The 19,440-nt window shown below is 38.1% G+C and overlaps 2 protein-coding genes across 2 annotated transcripts; both read right to left on the bottom strand.

The window, feature by feature from the left end:
• LOC128229096 (uncharacterized) lies at positions 1-1,756 on the bottom strand. The gene is made up of 2 exons (XM_052940760.1): positions 841-1,756; positions 1-721 (listed from the first exon to the last, which is right to left on the bottom strand). The coding sequence occupies exons 1-2, from the start codon at positions 1,368-1,370 to the stop codon at positions 334-336; spliced, it is 918 nt and encodes a 305-aa protein (XP_052796720.1). The 5' UTR covers positions 1,371-1,756; the 3' UTR covers positions 1-333.
• An 8,645-nt stretch (positions 1,757-10,401) lies between these two features.
• LOC128229193 (uncharacterized) lies at positions 10,402-14,142 on the bottom strand. Its single transcript, XM_052940933.1, has 2 exons — positions 13,613-14,142; positions 10,402-10,806 (listed from the first exon to the last, which is right to left on the bottom strand). The coding sequence occupies exons 1-2, from the start codon at positions 14,140-14,142 to the stop codon at positions 10,680-10,682; spliced, it is 657 nt and encodes a 218-aa protein (XP_052796893.1). The 3' UTR covers positions 10,402-10,679.
• Positions 14,143-19,440: the final 5,298 nt, after the last annotated feature.

The following is a 19,440-nucleotide window of genomic DNA, read 5'->3' on the forward strand; positions in this document are numbered from 1 at the left end:
TTACAAGTAAACAAAATATATATATATTTGAAGATACACGCTGTTGCAACTAACTCATTTGACGCACAGTGGTTGAAACAGTATTTCTTAACTACTCTGTCTATACATAGCACATTAGGGGTGGTTCGTCTGATGCTACGTTATGAAACTTACATAACGTATCTTCAGACGAAGCACCCTCGCACCTGGGTCAGTGATGATCATGCGAGACGGCGTAGAGGTTTTCCTGAACAGTTCGTTCTATCGCGTAATTCTCGACCACCGTGGCGCAATTGACACGTCCCGGGAATGATGATAAATGTGCTGAAACCCTTGAACTGCTCCGTGGAGTGGTTATCCTCTATTGACGTCCTTCCACCGGCGGATGATGAGGAATACTGCCAGGTTGAGGAAACCGCCAATGTTAGAGAACGTGGTAACAAAATGGAAGATAGGCTGCGGCACGTCGTCTGTACCGAGTCCCCATATGCCGTATAGCGCCATGGCCCACCACTGGATGAAGAACGCAGCCACAAATAGTGACATGGCGCGGGCAGCGCGGTGGGACGCCCGCATGGAGGCGGGCATGGGGCCAAGTGACACCTTGATATCGTTACACTGCTTCCGGATCTGATTCCATGTGAGGATGTAGAGCACGATGTTCATGACAAGAACGATCAACAGAGGTACCGTCGTGAAAAACGTGTTTGTTATCCGGCCCTTGATCCCGTCAAAGTAGCAACTGTAATAATTGTTACATAGCATAGCTTGTATATTTTGTATGTATTCATTTCAGTTATCATTTTCGACCAATTACATATAATTCATTTGAATGGTAAGTAAAGTTTGATGGTAACTTACAATGATCCGTTGGTTCCGAGCTGGCCGAATATACCGGCAATGGTTGCTCCCAGAAACGGAGCGCCGAACATCCACGTGAGCAGCCGCCAGTCATAGCGCCCGAAGTTGATGTCCCGGTCAAAGTACATGAGCATAAAAGCGTTGACGGCCACCACGTTCACCATGAGATTCTGGGCCGTTATGAACAAGGCGAGGTTGAAGCCATAGAACTCACACAACTCCTTTGGATAAACATGGTTTCGGACGATCACGATGTGAAGGTGGTCGGCGAAATGTGACACGTTGAAGAGGCTGTCACAAACCGCCAGGTAAACAACGAACCTCTCACTCTTGGACCACTGCCTGAAAAACGACTTGTAGTTCCGGTGCCTGAATGACAGCACGACAGAGGTCACTGCACACGTGAAACTCGTCACGATACACAGTATGGCGGGAATGTGGATGGCCAGAAACGTTCCGTTGTTAAGTCCGTACACGGGAATATCGTAGCCATCTTTGAACGACTCCTCATCACTGGTGTTATTCTCCATTGTCTAATCTATTCTGACATATAGTATATAATATCCTGAAAATGTTTGCGTCAATACTTTTGTTTATACATTTCCCTCTCTGTGGTCAGTAATTATAAAAAGTTTCTTTTAAATATGCTGCCACATAAAAACTTAAGATAATTTGAGGTGTTAATATCAAACACTTTACACATTGAACGTCAACACTTAAGCCCAAAGTATTATAAGTAGTCCATTTTGTACACGTTTTTTTATTCATATTTTTTTTATTAGTGCATCATAATTCCTAGTTAATCTAAGTATGCAATTAGCTCTCCGTATTTCTTACAGCCTACCGGGAAGATCCTGTGCCAAAACGAAAACCAAGTGTGGTGTAAAATTATTTTCAAATGTAGAATGGTATGTGTTTTTATCAGTTTCTCATTTAATTTTGTCATTGTACTTCCTACTTACTCGAAACTTGCGTTTTAAAGTTGCTGAGGTTATCTCTTAAGGTCGAGTTGTAGTTACACAATAAGGTATCGCTATTTCACTCTCATACGTACATTCTGCTCACCTCATATGTATTCATTTCCACTGTAACATATATATACATACACACTCATACGTATTCGCATAACAGTACACCAAGTGAGTGATGTGGTGCAAAAACATGTAGAACAAAACAAAAAAAGTTTAATACGTCAACATTTAAATACACACACACACACACACACACACACACACACACACACACACACACACACATATATATATATATATATATATATATATATATATATATATATATATATATATATATATATATACATTTATATATTTTAGCACATGATTAACTCGTTTATGCAGTCAAAACTCGTTATGTCGAAGTCGTTGGGACATCTGAATTTTTTTTCGATATATCGAACATACGATATAAACAAAATACAAAACATGTTTAACTAAAAACGACATGTATAAAGGTATGTAAGCAATAAATTTTTACTATATTTTGTTTAACTGAGGTGTTTTTTAAAACATCTACTTGTGGCCGTTCGTGTAAGATAGGTCCATGATCCGAACCCTACGCTCGGGTTTGGATGAACCTATCTTACAATGGCAGATACTTATAACCCAGTGGTGATATATCAGTAGCATAATGAAAATTGTCGATGTATCACTTTGAAAGACGCTTTGTGTTTAAATTGAGTTGATCAATCTCCATTGAAACGTCTCGAGTGCACTACAGTATCTGTATGTAAAAGGATAGGCCAGGGCTTAATTCTTGCACCCTTTCAGTGACACAGTTTATTTCGGAGAAATGCAAGTCATTGGTCGTTCTTTGCGTATAAGATTAGTATCGATTCAATTGAGAGAGCTGTCATAGAATTTACAGATGTTGGGTTCGTTGGATCTTCGCTAAACAAAAACACTTGCATATGTATATGTTTAATTCGTAGCCTTATTTTTTGCGTAAGAGGTTGGGAATTTAAGCTAGGCTTCCAAGGATTTCGTTGATTGGCATAGTTTCGTCAGATCGTCCGTAAGGGTAGGGTTCCAAATTTACAAGGACCAGCAATTAGACCATAATGTGAGTGTTCAAGTTCATCCAATAGATCGCTGATAAAGAGTAGATAACTCAACGTTGTCATTATTCCACATTGGCAAGGGCCTTGGCCCCAATTTCTCGAAACTACTTAAGTCCCTTATAACAGGAATAAGATAAGCTTACTATTTTTATGTTTCAATAATTTGCGTATTATTTACTTCTTTAATAAGAGTTTTTATACTTAAGATAGGAATTATCTTTATGATAATCACAATAGACCATTTTTCAATTATCAAAATTCAATTTAAGTATGTATTTTGGCTTATTGAAATAAGCTACTTAAGTGTGCTAAGCTGAAGAAGTTTCGACAAATTGGGGGCCTGTGTACATCTTTTACAAAAAACAGCTCCTACATTCGTGTATGAATCAACTAGAATTTAATCAATTTGCCACCTATACCGAGTCCTTGCAATCGAATGAACAGGACACCGTGGTGTACGTTGTCAAACGCGTCGGCTGTGTCCAGAAATGCCGCGTAGACCTGGGATGTATGTTCGAGCCTATCACTCCTACAGATTACCCGCTGTGGTTACTGAACACATGGGCTTATCGTGTTTTGCTGGTGTTTTGGAAACGACTTTTAATGTATTTTGCACCACTCTGTATGAATAAGTTTTTCAAACAGTTTGTACAATACCAGAAGTAACTTTATTGTTCCATTACTTTTAGGATTAGTTAAAACCTTTTCTTCTTCATGAATGGGTATAATGATCACAATATTGCAGCCATTTGGTATATAATAATAATAACAAAAATAATAACTTTATTTAAAGAAGGTAACACATTAAGACATAGGCATCATATTATAAACAAACATAATACACGTCTTATTTACAATGTGGCCTTCTGAAAGAACACACACACACACGCACGCACGCACGCACGCACACACACACGCACACACGCACACGCACACACACACACACACACACACACACACAATAACAACTTAGCTTCTCAGCTCCTAACCACCGTAGAATTTGTGTTTTCACTGTCAAATTTTAAGTGTTTTTGAAATAAATGTATTAATTTATTTAAAAAAAAATCAATGTCGATAAAGTGTTTCAAATATTTTTAAATAATTACATCATATGATAAGTCTGATACTTAAGGCTAAGGCACATGACTTAAGATAGGAAATGAATCAAGATGTTATGAATACCGGCCCATGTCTCCTTCCATTCCGCAATGCGGGGTTACATTTTCCATCTTATCATTTTCATATTGCTTACGTCTGTTAATGACCATATCAGCGTATTTGGATTTGGACACATCTATAATAACAGCCGGATACCATTGGCTACATGTAGTTTACTTCACAGAGTTGCCATTCGATTTACATTTGTTTCTAGCCAGCTGTTTTTCATGGTCGTCATAAAAAGGTATTAATATCTTGTTTTGTTCACTAATAAAACTTTGTTTCGCATTTTTATTCTGCGCACAATCAACATTATGTGATCTACCATCAAATCCCGTTTGTATCTTGCGTCTTTTTGAAATGTATAAGCGCGTTTAACATTGTAATTCCAGTTCGGTTTAACATGATCCGCATTTGACAGTTGATACAGTTGATAGGGAGCTTTACACTACACAATTGCCAATATGTTCGTACAAAAATCGATCATTTGCTGGACAATATTGCATATGATTTAAATAATATTTTAACGATTCTTCATTTACATAAACGACTGCACTTCCTTGTATCAATAAACAGAAATTCTGGGGAGCTAAACAAGGTGCAAGTATATACGACATTTGCTTGATACAGCTAGATGGTCTTAAACACGAGACTCATTGCAACTAATGACATGGTGCAAATATGTCAGTTTGTAGCCTGCTAACTATACAATGGTCCTAGTACACTCATTTCATCTTGTGACTGTGGTTCTAACTGGAAGCTTAGCTTAGTTAGTTGCCTACTAACTCGAAACTTAGCTTATTAATTGCCTACTAACTCGAAACTTAGCTTAGTTAAGCTGTGTGAAGTTAGCTAAACATACGACATTGGACATTGGACATTCAAAATCGAATGTTGTGCTGGCACGACATTGGACATTGGACATTCAAAAGTGAAAGTCGTGCTAGCACGATATTGGACATTGGACATTCAAAATCGAATGTTGTGCTGGCACGACATTGGACATTGGACATTCAAAAGTGAAAGTCGTGCTAGCACGACATTGGACATTCAAAATCGAATGTTGTGCTTAAGTTAGTTGTAAGCTATGGTTGTTTTTTCAGGTTTAGATGACGCAAAGGTCTCGTTATTAAGCAAGTTTATACGTACCCATATCGCTACCTTACGTCTCGGTCACAATGACAACCTAGATATTTGTTTTGTACGAAAAACACATTTTTCTGTTGTTGTTAAAATTTGTATAACATGAACACTATTGCAGAAGTAGTCAAATGGAATTCTAGCTGCTTTCACGACAGGATCAGACAAAGTGGTTATGTGGCAGGTCTGTAGAAAACGATTAACGTAGGAGATTGTCCTGCTTAAGAATACCCTGCAAATTTCGTACCTCGCACGAATTAGGTGATTTTGTACGAATTTCGAGCGATCTCAAAACATTCAGGATAATCCCATAAATGACGTGCGATTGTCCTGAGACTGTCCCATCACTGTTGGCATCCACGACATGTCATGTTTCATGTGAATGACGTGCGATTGTCCTGAGACTGTCCAATCACTGCTGGCATCCACGACATGTCATGTTTCATGTATATGACGTGCGATTGTCCCATCACTGCTGGCATCCACGTTATGTCATGTTTCATGTGAATGACGTACGATTTTCCCATCACTGCTGGCATCCACGACATGTCATGTTTCACGTGAATGACGAGCGATTGTCCAATCACTGCTGGCATCCACGACATGTCATGTTTCATGTGAATGACTAGCGATTGTCCCATCACTACTGGCATCCACGACATGTCATGTTTCATGTGAATGTCGTGCGATTGTCCCATCACTGCTGGCATCCACAACTTGTCATGTTTCATGTGAATGACGAGCGATTGTCCAATCACTGCTGGCATCCACAACTTGTCATGTTGCACGTGAATGACGTGCGATTGTCCAATCACTGCTGGCATCCACAACTTGTCATGTTTCATGTGAATGACGAGCGATTGTCCAATCACTGCTGGCATCCACAACTTGTCATGTTGCACGTGAATGACGAGCGATTGTCCAATCACTGCTGGCATCCACAACTTGTCATGTTTCATGTGAATGACGTGCGATTGTCCAATCACTACTGGCATCCACGACATGTCATGTTTCATGTGAATGACGAGCGATTTTCCCATCACTGCTGGCATCCACGACATGTCATGTTTCATGTGAATGACGTAAGATTGTCCTGAGATTATCCCATCACTGTTGGCGTGAACGACGTGCGATTGTCCTGAGATTTTCCCATCACTGCTGGCATCCACGACATGTCATGTTTCATGTGATTGACGAGCGATTGTCCAATCACTGCTGGCATCCACGACATGTCATGTTTCACGTGAATGACGAGCGATTGTCCAATCACTGCTGGCATCCACGACATGTCATGTTTCATGTGAATGACTAGCGATTGTCCCATCACTACTGGCATCCACGACATGTCATGTTTCATGTGAATGACGTACGATTGTCCCATCACTGCTGGCATCGACGACATGTCATGTTTCATGTGAATGACGAGCGATTGTCCAATCACTGCTGGCATCCACGACATGTCATGTTTCATGTGAATGACGTACGATTGTCCAATCACTGCTGGCATCCACGACATGTCATGTTTCATGTGAATGACGTACGATTGTCCCATCACTGCTGGCATCCACGACATGTCATGTTTCATGTGAATGACGTACGATTGTCCAATCACTGCTGGCATCCACGACATGTCATGTTGCATGTGAATGACGTACGATTGTCCCATCACTGCTGGCATCCACGACGTGTCATGTTGCACGTGAATGACGTACGATTGTCCCATCACTGCTGGCATCCACGACATGTCATGTTTCACGAAAATGACGTGCGATTGTCCAATCACTGCTGGCATCCACGACATGTCATGTTTCATGTGAATGACGTACGATTGTCCAATCACTGCTGATTGTCCCATCACTGCTGGCATCCATGAGATGTCATGTTTCACGTGAATGACGTGCGATTGTCCAATCACTGCTGGCATCCACGACATGTCATGTTTCACGTGAATGACGTACGATTGTCCCATCACTGCTGGCATCCACGACATGTCATGTTTCATGTGAATGACGTACGATTGTCCAATCACTGCTGATTGTCCCATCACTGCTGGCATCCACGACATGTCATGTTTCACGTGAATGACGTGCGATTGTCCCATCACTGCTGGCATCCACGATATGTCATGTTTCACGTGAATGACGTACGATTGTCCCATCACTGCTGGCATCCACGACATGTCATTTTTCATGTGAATGACGTGCGATTGTCCAATCACTGCTGATTGTCCCATCACTGCTGGCATCCACGACATGTCATGTTTCATGTGAATGACGTACGATTGTCCCATCACTGCTGGCATCCACGACATGTCATGTTTCATGTGAATGACGTGCGATTGTCCAATCACTGCTGGCATCCACAACTTGTCATGTTTCATGAGAATGACGTGCGATTGTCCAATCACTGCTGTATCCACAACTTGTCATGTTTCATGTGAATGACGTGCGATTGTCCCATCACGGCTGGCATCCACAACTTGTCATGTTTCATGTGAATGACGTACGATTGTCCCATCACTGCTGGCATCCACGACATGACATGTTTCATGTGAATGACTTGCCATTGTCCCATCACTACTGGCATCCACGACATGTCATGTTTCACGTGAATGACGTACGATTGTCCCATTACTGCTGGCATCCACGACATGTCATGTTTCACGTGAATGACGAGCGATTGTCCAATCACTGCTGGCATCCACGACATGTCATGTTTCACGTGAATGACGTGCGATTGTCCAATCACTGCTGGCATCCACGACATGTCATGTTTCATGTGAATGACGAGCGATTGTCCCATCACTACTGGCATCCACGACATGTCATGTTTCATGTGAATGACGTCCGATTGTCCCATCACTGCTGGCATCGACGACATGCCATGTTTCATGTGAATGACGAGCGATTGTCCAATCACTGCTGGCATCCACGACATGTCATGTTTCATGTGAATGACGTACGATTGTCCCATCACTGCTGGCATCCACGACATGTCATGTTTCATGTGAATGACGTACGATTGTCCAATCACTGCTGGCATCCACGACATGTCATCTTGCATGTGAATGACGTACGATTGTCCCATCACTGCTGGCATCCACGACATGTCATTTTTCACGTGAATGACGTACGATTGTCCAATCACTGCTGGCATCCACGACATGTCATGTTTCATGTGAATGTCGTGCGATTTTCCCATCACTGCTGGCATCCACGACATGTCATGTTTCACGTGAATGACGTAGATTGTCCAATCACTGCTGGCATCCACGACATGTCATGTTTCACGTGAATGACGTGCGATTGTCCAATCACTGCTGGCATCCACGACATGTCATGTTTCATGTGAATGTCGTGCGATTTCCCCATCACTGCTGGCATCCACGACATGTCATGCTTCATGTGAATGACTTGCGATTGTCCCATCATTGCTGGCATCCACAACTTGTCATGTTTCACGTGAATGTCGTGCGATTGTCCCATCACTGCTGGCATCCACAACTTGTCATATTTCATGTGAATGACGTTCGATTGTCCCATCACTACCGGCATCCACGACATGTCATGTTTCACGTGAATGTCGTGCGATTGTCCCATCACTGCTGGCATCCACGACATGTCATGTTTCATGTGAATGAAATACGATTGTCCAATCACTACTGGCATCCACGACATGTCATGTTTCATGTGAATGTCATACGATTGTCCCATCACTGCTGGCATCCACAACATGTCATATTTCATGTGAATGTCATACGATTGTCCAATCACTGCTGGCATCCACGACATGTCATATTTCATGTGAATGACATACGATTGTCCCATCACTGCTGGCATCCACAACATGTCATATTTCATGTGAATGTCATACGATTGTCCCATCACTGCTGGCATCCACGACATGTCATGTTGCACGTGAATGACGTGCGATTGTCCAATCACTGCTGGCATCCACAACTTGTCATGTTTCATGTGAATGACGTGCGATTGTCCAATCACTGCTGGCATCCACAACTTGTCATGTTTCATGTGAATGACGTGCGATTTTGCCATCACTGCTGGCATCCACGACATGTCATGTTTCATGTGAATGACGTTCGATTTTCCCATCACTGCTGGCATCCACGACATGTCATGTTTCATGTGAATGACGTGCGATTGTCCCATCACTGCTGGCATCCACGACATGTCATGTTTCATGTGAATGACGTGCGATTGTCCAATCACTGCTGTATCCACGACATGTCATGTTTCACGTGAATGACGTGCGATTGTCCCATCACTGCTGGCATCCACGACATGTCATGTTGCACGTGAATGACGTGCGATTGTCCTGAGACTATCCCGTCACTGTTGACATCCACGACATGTCATGTTTCACGTGAATGTCATACGATTTACCAAAACAGCTAGTAATAGGCCTATAGTGTTCAGGCTGTTTTACCCCACCTGTATTGTACAACTCCAATTAACAATGGTTTTTGTGTGCCACCTGTGTTAAGATCCACATCAACCCGCAGAGTCGTTGTCTTTAAAAAAGTTATACAGTTCATGTTCATCTACATGTACTTCAACATTCTTTGATTAACCATACCGCACTGTCTGACTCAACTAATAAGGCTGAGATTTCCCATAACGTGGACCGACAGTGTCATTTTAAATCGAATTAACACGAATGCAGATTTTGAATGTTGATTTATTTCCCCTTTCAGACAGTTGATTTCTATGACATTACTGACTACTGTTAGTATTATGTCATTTGTGAAATGAATAATACATTTTTTTTCGTAATGTATTTTGATAATTAAATCTTCAATTCAATTCTATACTTTTACGCTGAACTCTCATAGATTGTCTCATAGATTGGCAGATTGGCCGTTTTAGGAACTGTTTTATTTTTTGTCTTTGAATGAGCCACTTTTTGCGTAATGTCTGGAAACAAGTGATTTGAGAATGCTGACAAAAGATCAGATCGCAATTTTCATATTTACTTTTGAAATGTAATGTTTTATGGCTGAAAACATTATTTACGCTTTAAGAAAATTGATTTTTTTTTGCATAAGCTTCATTCTTTTAAAGTAAATACAGTCAAACCCCGATGGCTCGAACTCGCTTGGCTCGAATTCTTCGTAGGCTCGAACTGGATGTAAATACGGATTTCTTTACATTGAATATATTCCCGCTTGCCTCGAATTTTCCGAGGCTCGAAGTATTTTCGCCGGTCCCTAGGAGTTCGAGCCAACGGGGTTCGACTGTAAGACAACCTGCTATCTGAACTCATTTTCATGCTTATAATTACATTTCGAAAATGGAATTAACTGTCGACATTGTAACATTTTACAACTGGTGGCAGTTAACTTATGCTGACTGTTCCTGAATTTCTTATGAGTATAATAATTATACAACAAAACATTAAATTGCGAAAAGTGCGTGTTTCGTGACTTCAAACGGTCAGCTTCTGATTAATCATGAGGATGCAGGATAATATGGTGGTTCTTGGGCACGTCGTGGGAATGACCATGACTATGACTGCGGTGGGAACCCATGGATCGTTCGGTGGAGATGTACTCTCCCTTGGCGTACTGCCGCCTGTGGATGATGAGAAACACACATAGGTTGAGAATGCCGCCGATGTTAGAGAACGTGGTGACCAAGTGGAAGATCGGCTGCGGCACGTCGTCGGTGGCGAGTCCCCATATGCCGTATAGCGCCATGGCCCACCACTGGATGAAGAATGCAGCCACAAATAAGTTCGGTCGCACAGGTTATATATTTGGAATACATGTATATAGTTTTCAGTCATCTAATACCAGGTAAAAATAAAAGAAACAAGAGGGTCAAGATGACCCTATATCGCTCACCTGAATAAACTTATAAAAGATGCTCTGGACTTTTCTGTAATAAATGGGCAATAACTCGCAAGTGTCTACAAAGCTTTGGCTAGCCTGGAAGCCCGTATGCCACAAGTGAAACTAGACTATGTCTTATATTTAAACAGGCGTATAAAAACATGAAAAATATGTATTTGTTTAAAAAGTTACAAAGGGCCATGATTCTTACACTATTTAAGTTGGAGTCACTTAATTTGTCACAAACAAGAAGACCAATATTCGAACTTGAGCAGCTAGAAATCAACGAAAACACATTTCTGACAAATTTCTAGGATAATTGGGCTAAAAATGTTACCTCTAGAGTGTTAACAAGGTTTTTCCATATTTGGTCTCTGTGACCCAGTTTTTGACCCCAGATGACCCATGCATATTCGAATTTGAGCTAGAAATCAACGAAACAAATGTTATTTCTGGAGTGTTAACAACGTTTTTCCATATTTGGGCTCTGTGACCTAGTTTTTTTTACCCCAGATGACCCATATTCGAACTTAAGCTAGAAATTATCAAAACAACCTTTCTGACAAATTTCCAGGATATTTGGGCTGAAAATGTTACCTCTACAGTGTTAACAAGGTTTTTCCATATTTGGGGTCATGTGACCTAGTTTTTCATCCAAGATGACCCATATTCGAACTCATCCGAGTAATTACTGGGACAAACATCCTGACCAAGTTTCGTGACAATTGAAGCCAACGGCTAAGGTGAGCTAAAAAAATCAAATTTAAAAAATCAAATCAAATTTAGCCACTCGTTAAGTTTATTATTGGTCCCCGTTAAAATATAGTTTTTCTATGATCACGAGTGAAAATATCCGATCTTACACTGAAATCAACAATTTTTCTGTGTTGGTTTATGCTTATTTTCGGAGATATTTTGGTATTTTAATTTATGTTTTTAAAAACCAATGATTTTGGAATGCCCTTCACGTGAAGTTTTGATCGCCGATGACGTACAATCGGAACTCCTCGCCTAGTATCAAGATATGGCTATCTCGAAGCTTGCCGGAGATGGCCGAGTTGTTACGATTGCGATGACGTAGACTGTCGTTTATACGCCGTGCTTCAGTGCCAACATCTTATAAACATTCATCAATAAACTATTATTAATGCATTTATGTTACAAATCATAACAGTTAATGCACGAATTTTTCTTTTTAATTGAAATGGGCATGAATACATGGCCCGACTACACTGGTTGCCATCTGCATATTTTGTGACTTTGTGCGGTGTTTAAGTTTATTAGTGAATTGGTGTGTGAATTTTACGTGAAGTTCGTATTACAAAGTCATACAGGTAAAAAGATTTTAGATAGATGATATAACATCGAATTTTAGTTCGAGCAGTTGTTTCCGTTGTAATACTTTGTACAAAAGCAAATGTTCGAACATTAAGTTTCAAGAAAACATTTATTATTTTTTATAAACGGTTAGAATGTTCATTTTCGAAAATATCTTTCTTTAAAGATATGCAACCTTTATTGTAATAACAAATCATAAGTGTGGGCAAAATTTACTGGTGCAAAAGTGAGGTATTGATAGTTTTTATCAAGGGGAAGTAACTACACTTGATTTTAAAAGTTAGTTTTAAATGTGCGGCTGATAACAGTTTATGCACGTTCGGGCATCTGAGATGGATACAATTTCGCTTCTCACCCTTGTAAACATCAGGCTTCTCGCAGGTTTTCCTTCAAAAAATGTTTGTCCGCTACATAAGAGGTTGAAATAAATGTCGAGAAAAACATGGAGATTATAGAGCCGAATGCGCGTCATGATATTTGTAATATATTATAAGTATCTTCCATGGCCGAGAGTGTAAGATAGGTTCATTCCGACCCGAGCGTAGGGTGTTTTGCGGAAACGAGGTTTACCGAGTTTCCGCAAAACACCCTGCGCGAGGGTCGGGATGAACCTATCTTATTACGAGCGGCTATGGTATATGCTTTTTCTCCCACCTCAGTTAAACAAAATTAAGTAAAAATGTATTTTTTGCTGGAACTCTTTTTTGCTTAGTGAAAATAATTGCGTATGGATATGCGATAACAGGTGGCTGTCATGGATATACGCGCAGTGGTCCGGTTAATGTTAATAGTCAAATCGGTCTTTTAAAATAGTTCTAAGGCGAATGAAGCATTATTTCTTAAATGATGCGCGAAAACTGTTTTATGGTGACATTTGAAGCGAGAAATAATTAATTAGCGTTCTAAATATTACCATAAGACAAGATTTCTTTGATGCTACTGACGACAGTCTTCAACGAGGGAGGTAATTACAATGTGGTAAAAGGAGTTCCATACGGGCATTTTATCTTCGCCCGTGGGCAAGATAAGAATATCTAGCATGGTTAAATTATTGGATCTACTTATCTGAGGTGGGAGGGAATCTTATCTTCCGGATATCGATTGTTATACAAACCCTGTAACCTCGGGCCAAAATAAATCCTAATTCATCCTAAAACGACCAAACTTTATTTCCGATTTGATTTGTGAGTTAAACTATGAGAACTTACAATGATCCGTTGGTTCCGAGCTGGCCTAATATACCGGCAATGGTTGCTCCCAGAAACGGAGCGCCGAATGTCCACGCTAGCAGCCTCCAATCATAGCGCCCGAAGTTGATGCTGCGATCAAAGTACATGAGCATAAAAGCGTTGACAGCCACCACGTTCACCATGAGATTCTGGGCCGTTATGAACAAGGCGAGGTTGAAGCCATAGAACTCACACAGCTCCTTGGGGTAGACATGATTACGGACGATCACGATGTGAAGGTGGTCGGTGAAGTGTGCCACGTTGAAGAGGCCGTCACACATCGCCAGGTAAACCACGAACCTCTCACTCTTGGACCAAAGCGAGAAGAACGAGTGGTAGTTCCGGTGTTTGAACGACAGCACGACGGCGGCTACCGCGCACGTGAAACTAGTAACAATACACAGTATGGCGGGAATGTGGATGGCTAGAAATGTTCCGTTGTTAATTCCGTACACGGGAATATCGTAACCGTTTAGGGGAACCTTCTCAGCACTGGCGTTACTTTCCATTGTTTCATGTACTCTGACAGCTAGTTTACTAATAGTATTGTTTGCATCACTATTTGTATTAACTAACTCTATTCTTCAGTTTCGAAGCAATATAGTTTTTTTTTATTACTTTGACTATTTTTACTGCTTAAACCACATTAAATAAAATGACAGATACGCAGTTTTTGTGGAATTGCAAGTGTCAATTGTTCAAAGAGCCAAACCTTACGGAAGTTAAATGTAACATTCAGACGATATGAGTGAGCGACAATAAATTTCCGTTGAACAACTTGAAACATGAGCTGTAGTTTCGGTGTTTGAAAGACATCGTGACAGCGATCACTGCGCACTGCGAATGCAACTCGTCAAGATACACATTATGGCGTGAATGTTGATGATCGGAAACAATATCAATACTGGTGTTACTTTCCATTGTCTTATCTATTTTAACATTTAAAGCTGCACTCTCACAGATTTACCGTTTTCCCAACTTTTTTTTATTTTTTGTATTGGAATTAGCATTTTTTTGCGTAAATATCTACAAACCAATGATGAAATACTGTTGACAAAAAATCAGATCCCAGGTTTTCGTATTTCCATTCAAAATTTAATATTTTATGGCTTTAACCGTTACTAACGGTTTAAGAAAAATGCATAAAACATCAATTTTGGAGAGGAAATATGAACATCTGCGATCTGATCTTTTGTCATCAGTCTTTTATCACTGTTTTTTTTTCAAATGCTTACGCAAAAAGCTACTCGTTCCAATATAAAAAAATAATCTTAATCGTAATTGTTCAACACATGTAACTATCATTAACTTTTGCTCCATATTGAAACGAAGGGTTACTATCAGTAGTTTGAAGAAATTAAGACTATTTTATTGACTTTCTTAAACCAACAGTATAACGATTTATCACATGCTATAACTTGCTTTCACATTAACCAGCACGTATTATTTCTGCATTACACATGTTTTATAAACAATACCACTCCGCGCGCCCGTCAACAATTTAATTGGAAATAATAATTACCTAATTGGTAATATTCCAGCAAATCATACGTTTATTTTCTTTGTTGTTTAATATGATCAAGATTTATTCAAATAAAATAGTTCATTTTCAAGTAAATCATGAAAGGAAATCATGATATTTCCTCTTGATTTTGTAAAAAATAGACTTTCTTCATTGAAAACAGGAAATGACGTCATGAACATAATTTCCAATTAAATGAAATCATCTATCCTGGTGTGACTGAATTCATCAACTAACGAACGGAAACGAAATAAAAGTCAAATTTATTTACATAAACTGAAAGAGCCCTTTAAGTAATTGTTGACCACTTCAATTCATTAAGAGATCTCCATTCGGTTTAAAATAAAGGTAGCATCTCTAGAGATCGCTCCAAATAATTCGGAGAGCTCTACAATTCAATTGATGATAATTTCAAACCAACTGGATTGAAATACTCTTCAATTGATTTAGAGGTATCTCAAAATAATTTTACATATTGTGTTGTTTCAAATGTTGCTCTCAAAATTTGATTCAACTAGCTAATAAATATAATAAGAGTTTTTTCAAATTAATTATAGATGACTAGGGATTTGTTAGAATTGCAGCTTTCTACACATCAAACGCTGCTTTCTTTACTTGTCATGTTAGAAAAAATACATGTACAGCAAATGTTTATGGTGAGCTATGCGGATATTCTCTTTACGTGCATAGAATCATGCAATATTGGCTTAATGTTGTAAACAGTGATACTATTATAATACGCAATATTTATTGGTATTCATTATCAGACTGTGTAATAGGTAAGAATAACTTGGAATTAAATGTAAATAAGCATTTAAGGAGTATGGCTTTGGATATGTATTTAACAATGCCAGTGTTCCAAGCGAAAAGCATTTTTTGTGTAAGTTAAAAAATATTGATTGTTTAGGTTAAGAATGATATCGATCCCTTGATAGTCCATTCTTGTTTTTGTATAAAGCATTTAAAACCACGTTTGGTTATCAGCATTATTAAGACATATTACCTAAAAGCTTACGCCTATTCCTTTGTAGACTTAGACTTTCTATTCACCCTTTTAGAATCCAAACGGGTGAATATAACCGTAATCGTATTCAGCGTGATGAAATATATTGTTTATCTTGTCATAGAAAATATGTATGTGGTTAAGAAGATGATGTACTTTGTACACGTCTTTATCAATTATCTGTTCTATTGAACTGATTTGAAGAGCACTTAATTTAATTAGTGAGAACAACAATTGAATTGTTGCTAGCAATGATGATACTATGATAGACACAAATAATAAGAGACCTCTTCAAATCAATTAAATCAATTAAAGTGGTCCTCAAATGATCTGAACAGCTCTTTCGGGTAATTCATGTATGCAACCAAGTTATTAGACAAGGACACAATTGTATTGTTTTCATTGTTTTTAAATGATTAAGAACATTTCATGCTTATTGTAAAACATGGAAACTTGACATCAATGCAGGTAAAACTTAAGTTTTAGTATTTGGCGACAGGCCTAGACAACATAGAAATATTCTTATCCAAAACCATATTTTTGAAGTGGTTGAAACTTTTAAATACATAAATTATGTGTTTTATTTTCGAGGAATAGACGTTTTGCTAAAGCAAAACATGCACGAAAAGATTTGTTGAGTTCGTATTATAAGACAAGAAACCTCTGATTGATTGCCAACTAAAGATATCTGATACTATTGTAGTACCTATTTTGTTATACGCATGTGAAACATGGGGTTACGGAGATATTAACAGGATTGAGAAAATACATATTGATTTTATAAAACATGTAGTAAATATTACAAGTAGTACTCCGCATATCATGCTTTATAGTGACCTTAGAGGGGATCTTTTAGCATTATTATTGCGAAAATAATTATTTTGTTTTGATACAAGTTGATTAAAAATGAATTTAATTAATCCGTTGTATTTTATATGGATTTGTTTTTAAAGAAACAACAATAAAAATCCATTTGTAATAACAATGTTCATGGTTAGTTACACAATGACGAATGTGGACTAAGCTATGTATGATAAAATCAAAATTTTGGCTCTAGAAATGCTTTAGCTAATCTCGTTGAGAAAGCACTAAAAAGCTCAGTATTTACAGACATGGTCTAGCAACGTTAATGAGTCTGCTTAATGTTGCAACCACATAATTGAGAACACAGAGAATATATTGTACTTCACCATTTATATATGTTCAACCACTTAAATAATTTAGACCCTTAATAAACCATATGCCTGTACAAAAAGGTAGATGGCTTGGTATTGAACGACAAAATAGAAAATGTAGCCTATGTAACCTTAACGATATCGGTGATGAACTCCATTATATATTTACATGTATCCACTTTAATACTGAAAGAAAAAGACTGTTACCTTTTATAAGAATAACTGTTAATATAAAATCTTGTAAGAAAATTATGTCTCAAAACGATGTCGAAAAACTTATTAGTTTGAGTAGAATTATTTCAACTGTTAAGAAAGCTTAAAACCCCATTACTCTTTCGAGTTCTTAATTATGTATTTATGTATTATGTATTATAACTTATATTATTTATTTAGTAAACATACTTTCTACCTATATTGTACGATGTGTTATGTATTCAGTAATGTGTTTAGCTTTATAATAGTTGCAAAACAAGAGTTGACCCTACAGCCTGGTTTAATTTTAAGTTTATATGTGTATGTCTATTATAACGCACATTGTCTGCTTTGCATACATATTTGATAAATGTACCTCATATCGCATGTATTTTGTATAAACAGTATAATAAGCTGTTGAAACTGTCGCAATGCATGTAGCGCGGAAAATAACATTGCTTTTTTAGTTGTGTGGTATTCCGTTCATCATCAGCGCAGGTGAAACAAGTAGATCGTTTTTGTAATTTGTAACCGGAAATAGACATGCCATAAAAAGTAACTTGTCACCATAGAATACACACTCGTATTTGACTAGTCCGAGGGGTTTGTTAATAAGCTCCCCAAAGGATCGATGACCTACAAATTTCCTGTGACTTTGTTCATGCATTGTTTGCCGTCTGTCAATCATCAGAATGTTTTATTTTCCAAGCCTTAATTGAATAGAAGCATTCGCATGATAGCCTTTTCACTTTGAATCTTAAGCCGTCTAAGGCAGTAGCACTGCAATCGCGCTGCGCATCATCATGGATGCGAAACAGTGGCTCCAGCTCTTTTAGGAGCTGTATATAAAAACGATCTAATGACACTTCCGAGCTAGGGCAAAAGAACGGACATCATCATAAAACGTAAGTATGACTCGTTATTTGATCTAATACTAGTATCACAATTACGAGGGCTTATTTGAGAAATCGGGGAATGCAGTGCCATATAAATATGTTTAATCTTCACACGTATTTCGGTTATTTTGTAAACATATTGTTTATGAAGTTATAAGACCGATACTCCCATCAAACACATGCATGTTTACATACGAAAGTAGAAAATTTTCATTAATTTTCAGCTAAATTTCACTCAAGAAGCTTACATAAGATAAAACCAGTATTATCGACTGCTTTTATTTTTTAAATGTTACAAAATTTGGTTTTTCCACTTTTTTTATCAATTAATGTGTATGTTTGTAAATTGCATTTTAATGAGTTTTCACACTGTATTGAGAATGAATTAAGAATATATATTGTTTATGCCTATATACAAGTTCTGTTGAACAAACACATATGTTTTTATATTATTGTGTTTAAACATTTAATTGATTGCAACTCTGTTTGATCTTACCCATTTTCCACATGAAACTTAACACAAACATTCACATCTTCTCTCTAAGTAACGTACTCATGGTTACGTAGGTTTTATCACTGGTTCAAATTAGAAATAAAAACAGAATATAAGTTGTGTATAACTTAGGCGATTAACTGTGTAAAGTGTATTCATAATTTAAGAGCATCAATCGTTATTATGCAAAATATAACTAAAAGTAACATAAATTACACATTATCTGTACAATCTTAAAAAGTTTATGGATTTATAGATGAAATCGTCTATTACGTATTTTAGATATGGCATACCGCTTTCATCAAGCAAAATAACATGACTTTATTTGTATAAGCACTCTGTGTAACATATTATTTCTATAAAAACGTTGCTTATTATGTTACGTTTTAACAGTAACGTAATTTACACCAATTCACGCGGTATGACTTATTAGAAAACCTAATAGAACTTAAGAATAATGATTTACCAACTTTTATCTCATAAACGATCATTATACATGGAAGATAAAGTACATATAAAACTTAAA

This window comes from Mya arenaria, chromosome 3 (assembly GCF_026914265.1).
Source record: "Mya arenaria isolate MELC-2E11 chromosome 3, ASM2691426v1".
Classification (NCBI taxonomy): Eukaryota; Metazoa; Mollusca; class Bivalvia; order Myida; family Myidae; genus Mya; species Mya arenaria.

Coding starts and splice junctions, on each gene's coding strand:
- LOC128229193 (XM_052940933.1), bottom strand. CDS start 14,142: ATGGAAAGTAACGCCAGTGCTGAGAAGGTTCCCCTAAACGGTTACGAT. Junction 10,807..13,612: donor CTCGGAACCAACGGATCATT/GTAAGTTCTCAT, acceptor CATCATCCACAG/GCGGCAGTACGCCAAGGGAG.
- LOC128229096 (XM_052940760.1), bottom strand. CDS start 1,370: ATGGAGAATAACACCAGTGATGAGGAGTCGTTCAAAGATGGCTACGAT. Junction 722..840: donor CTCGGAACCAACGGATCATT/GTAAGTTACCAT, acceptor CAATTATTACAG/TTGCTACTTTGACGGGATCA.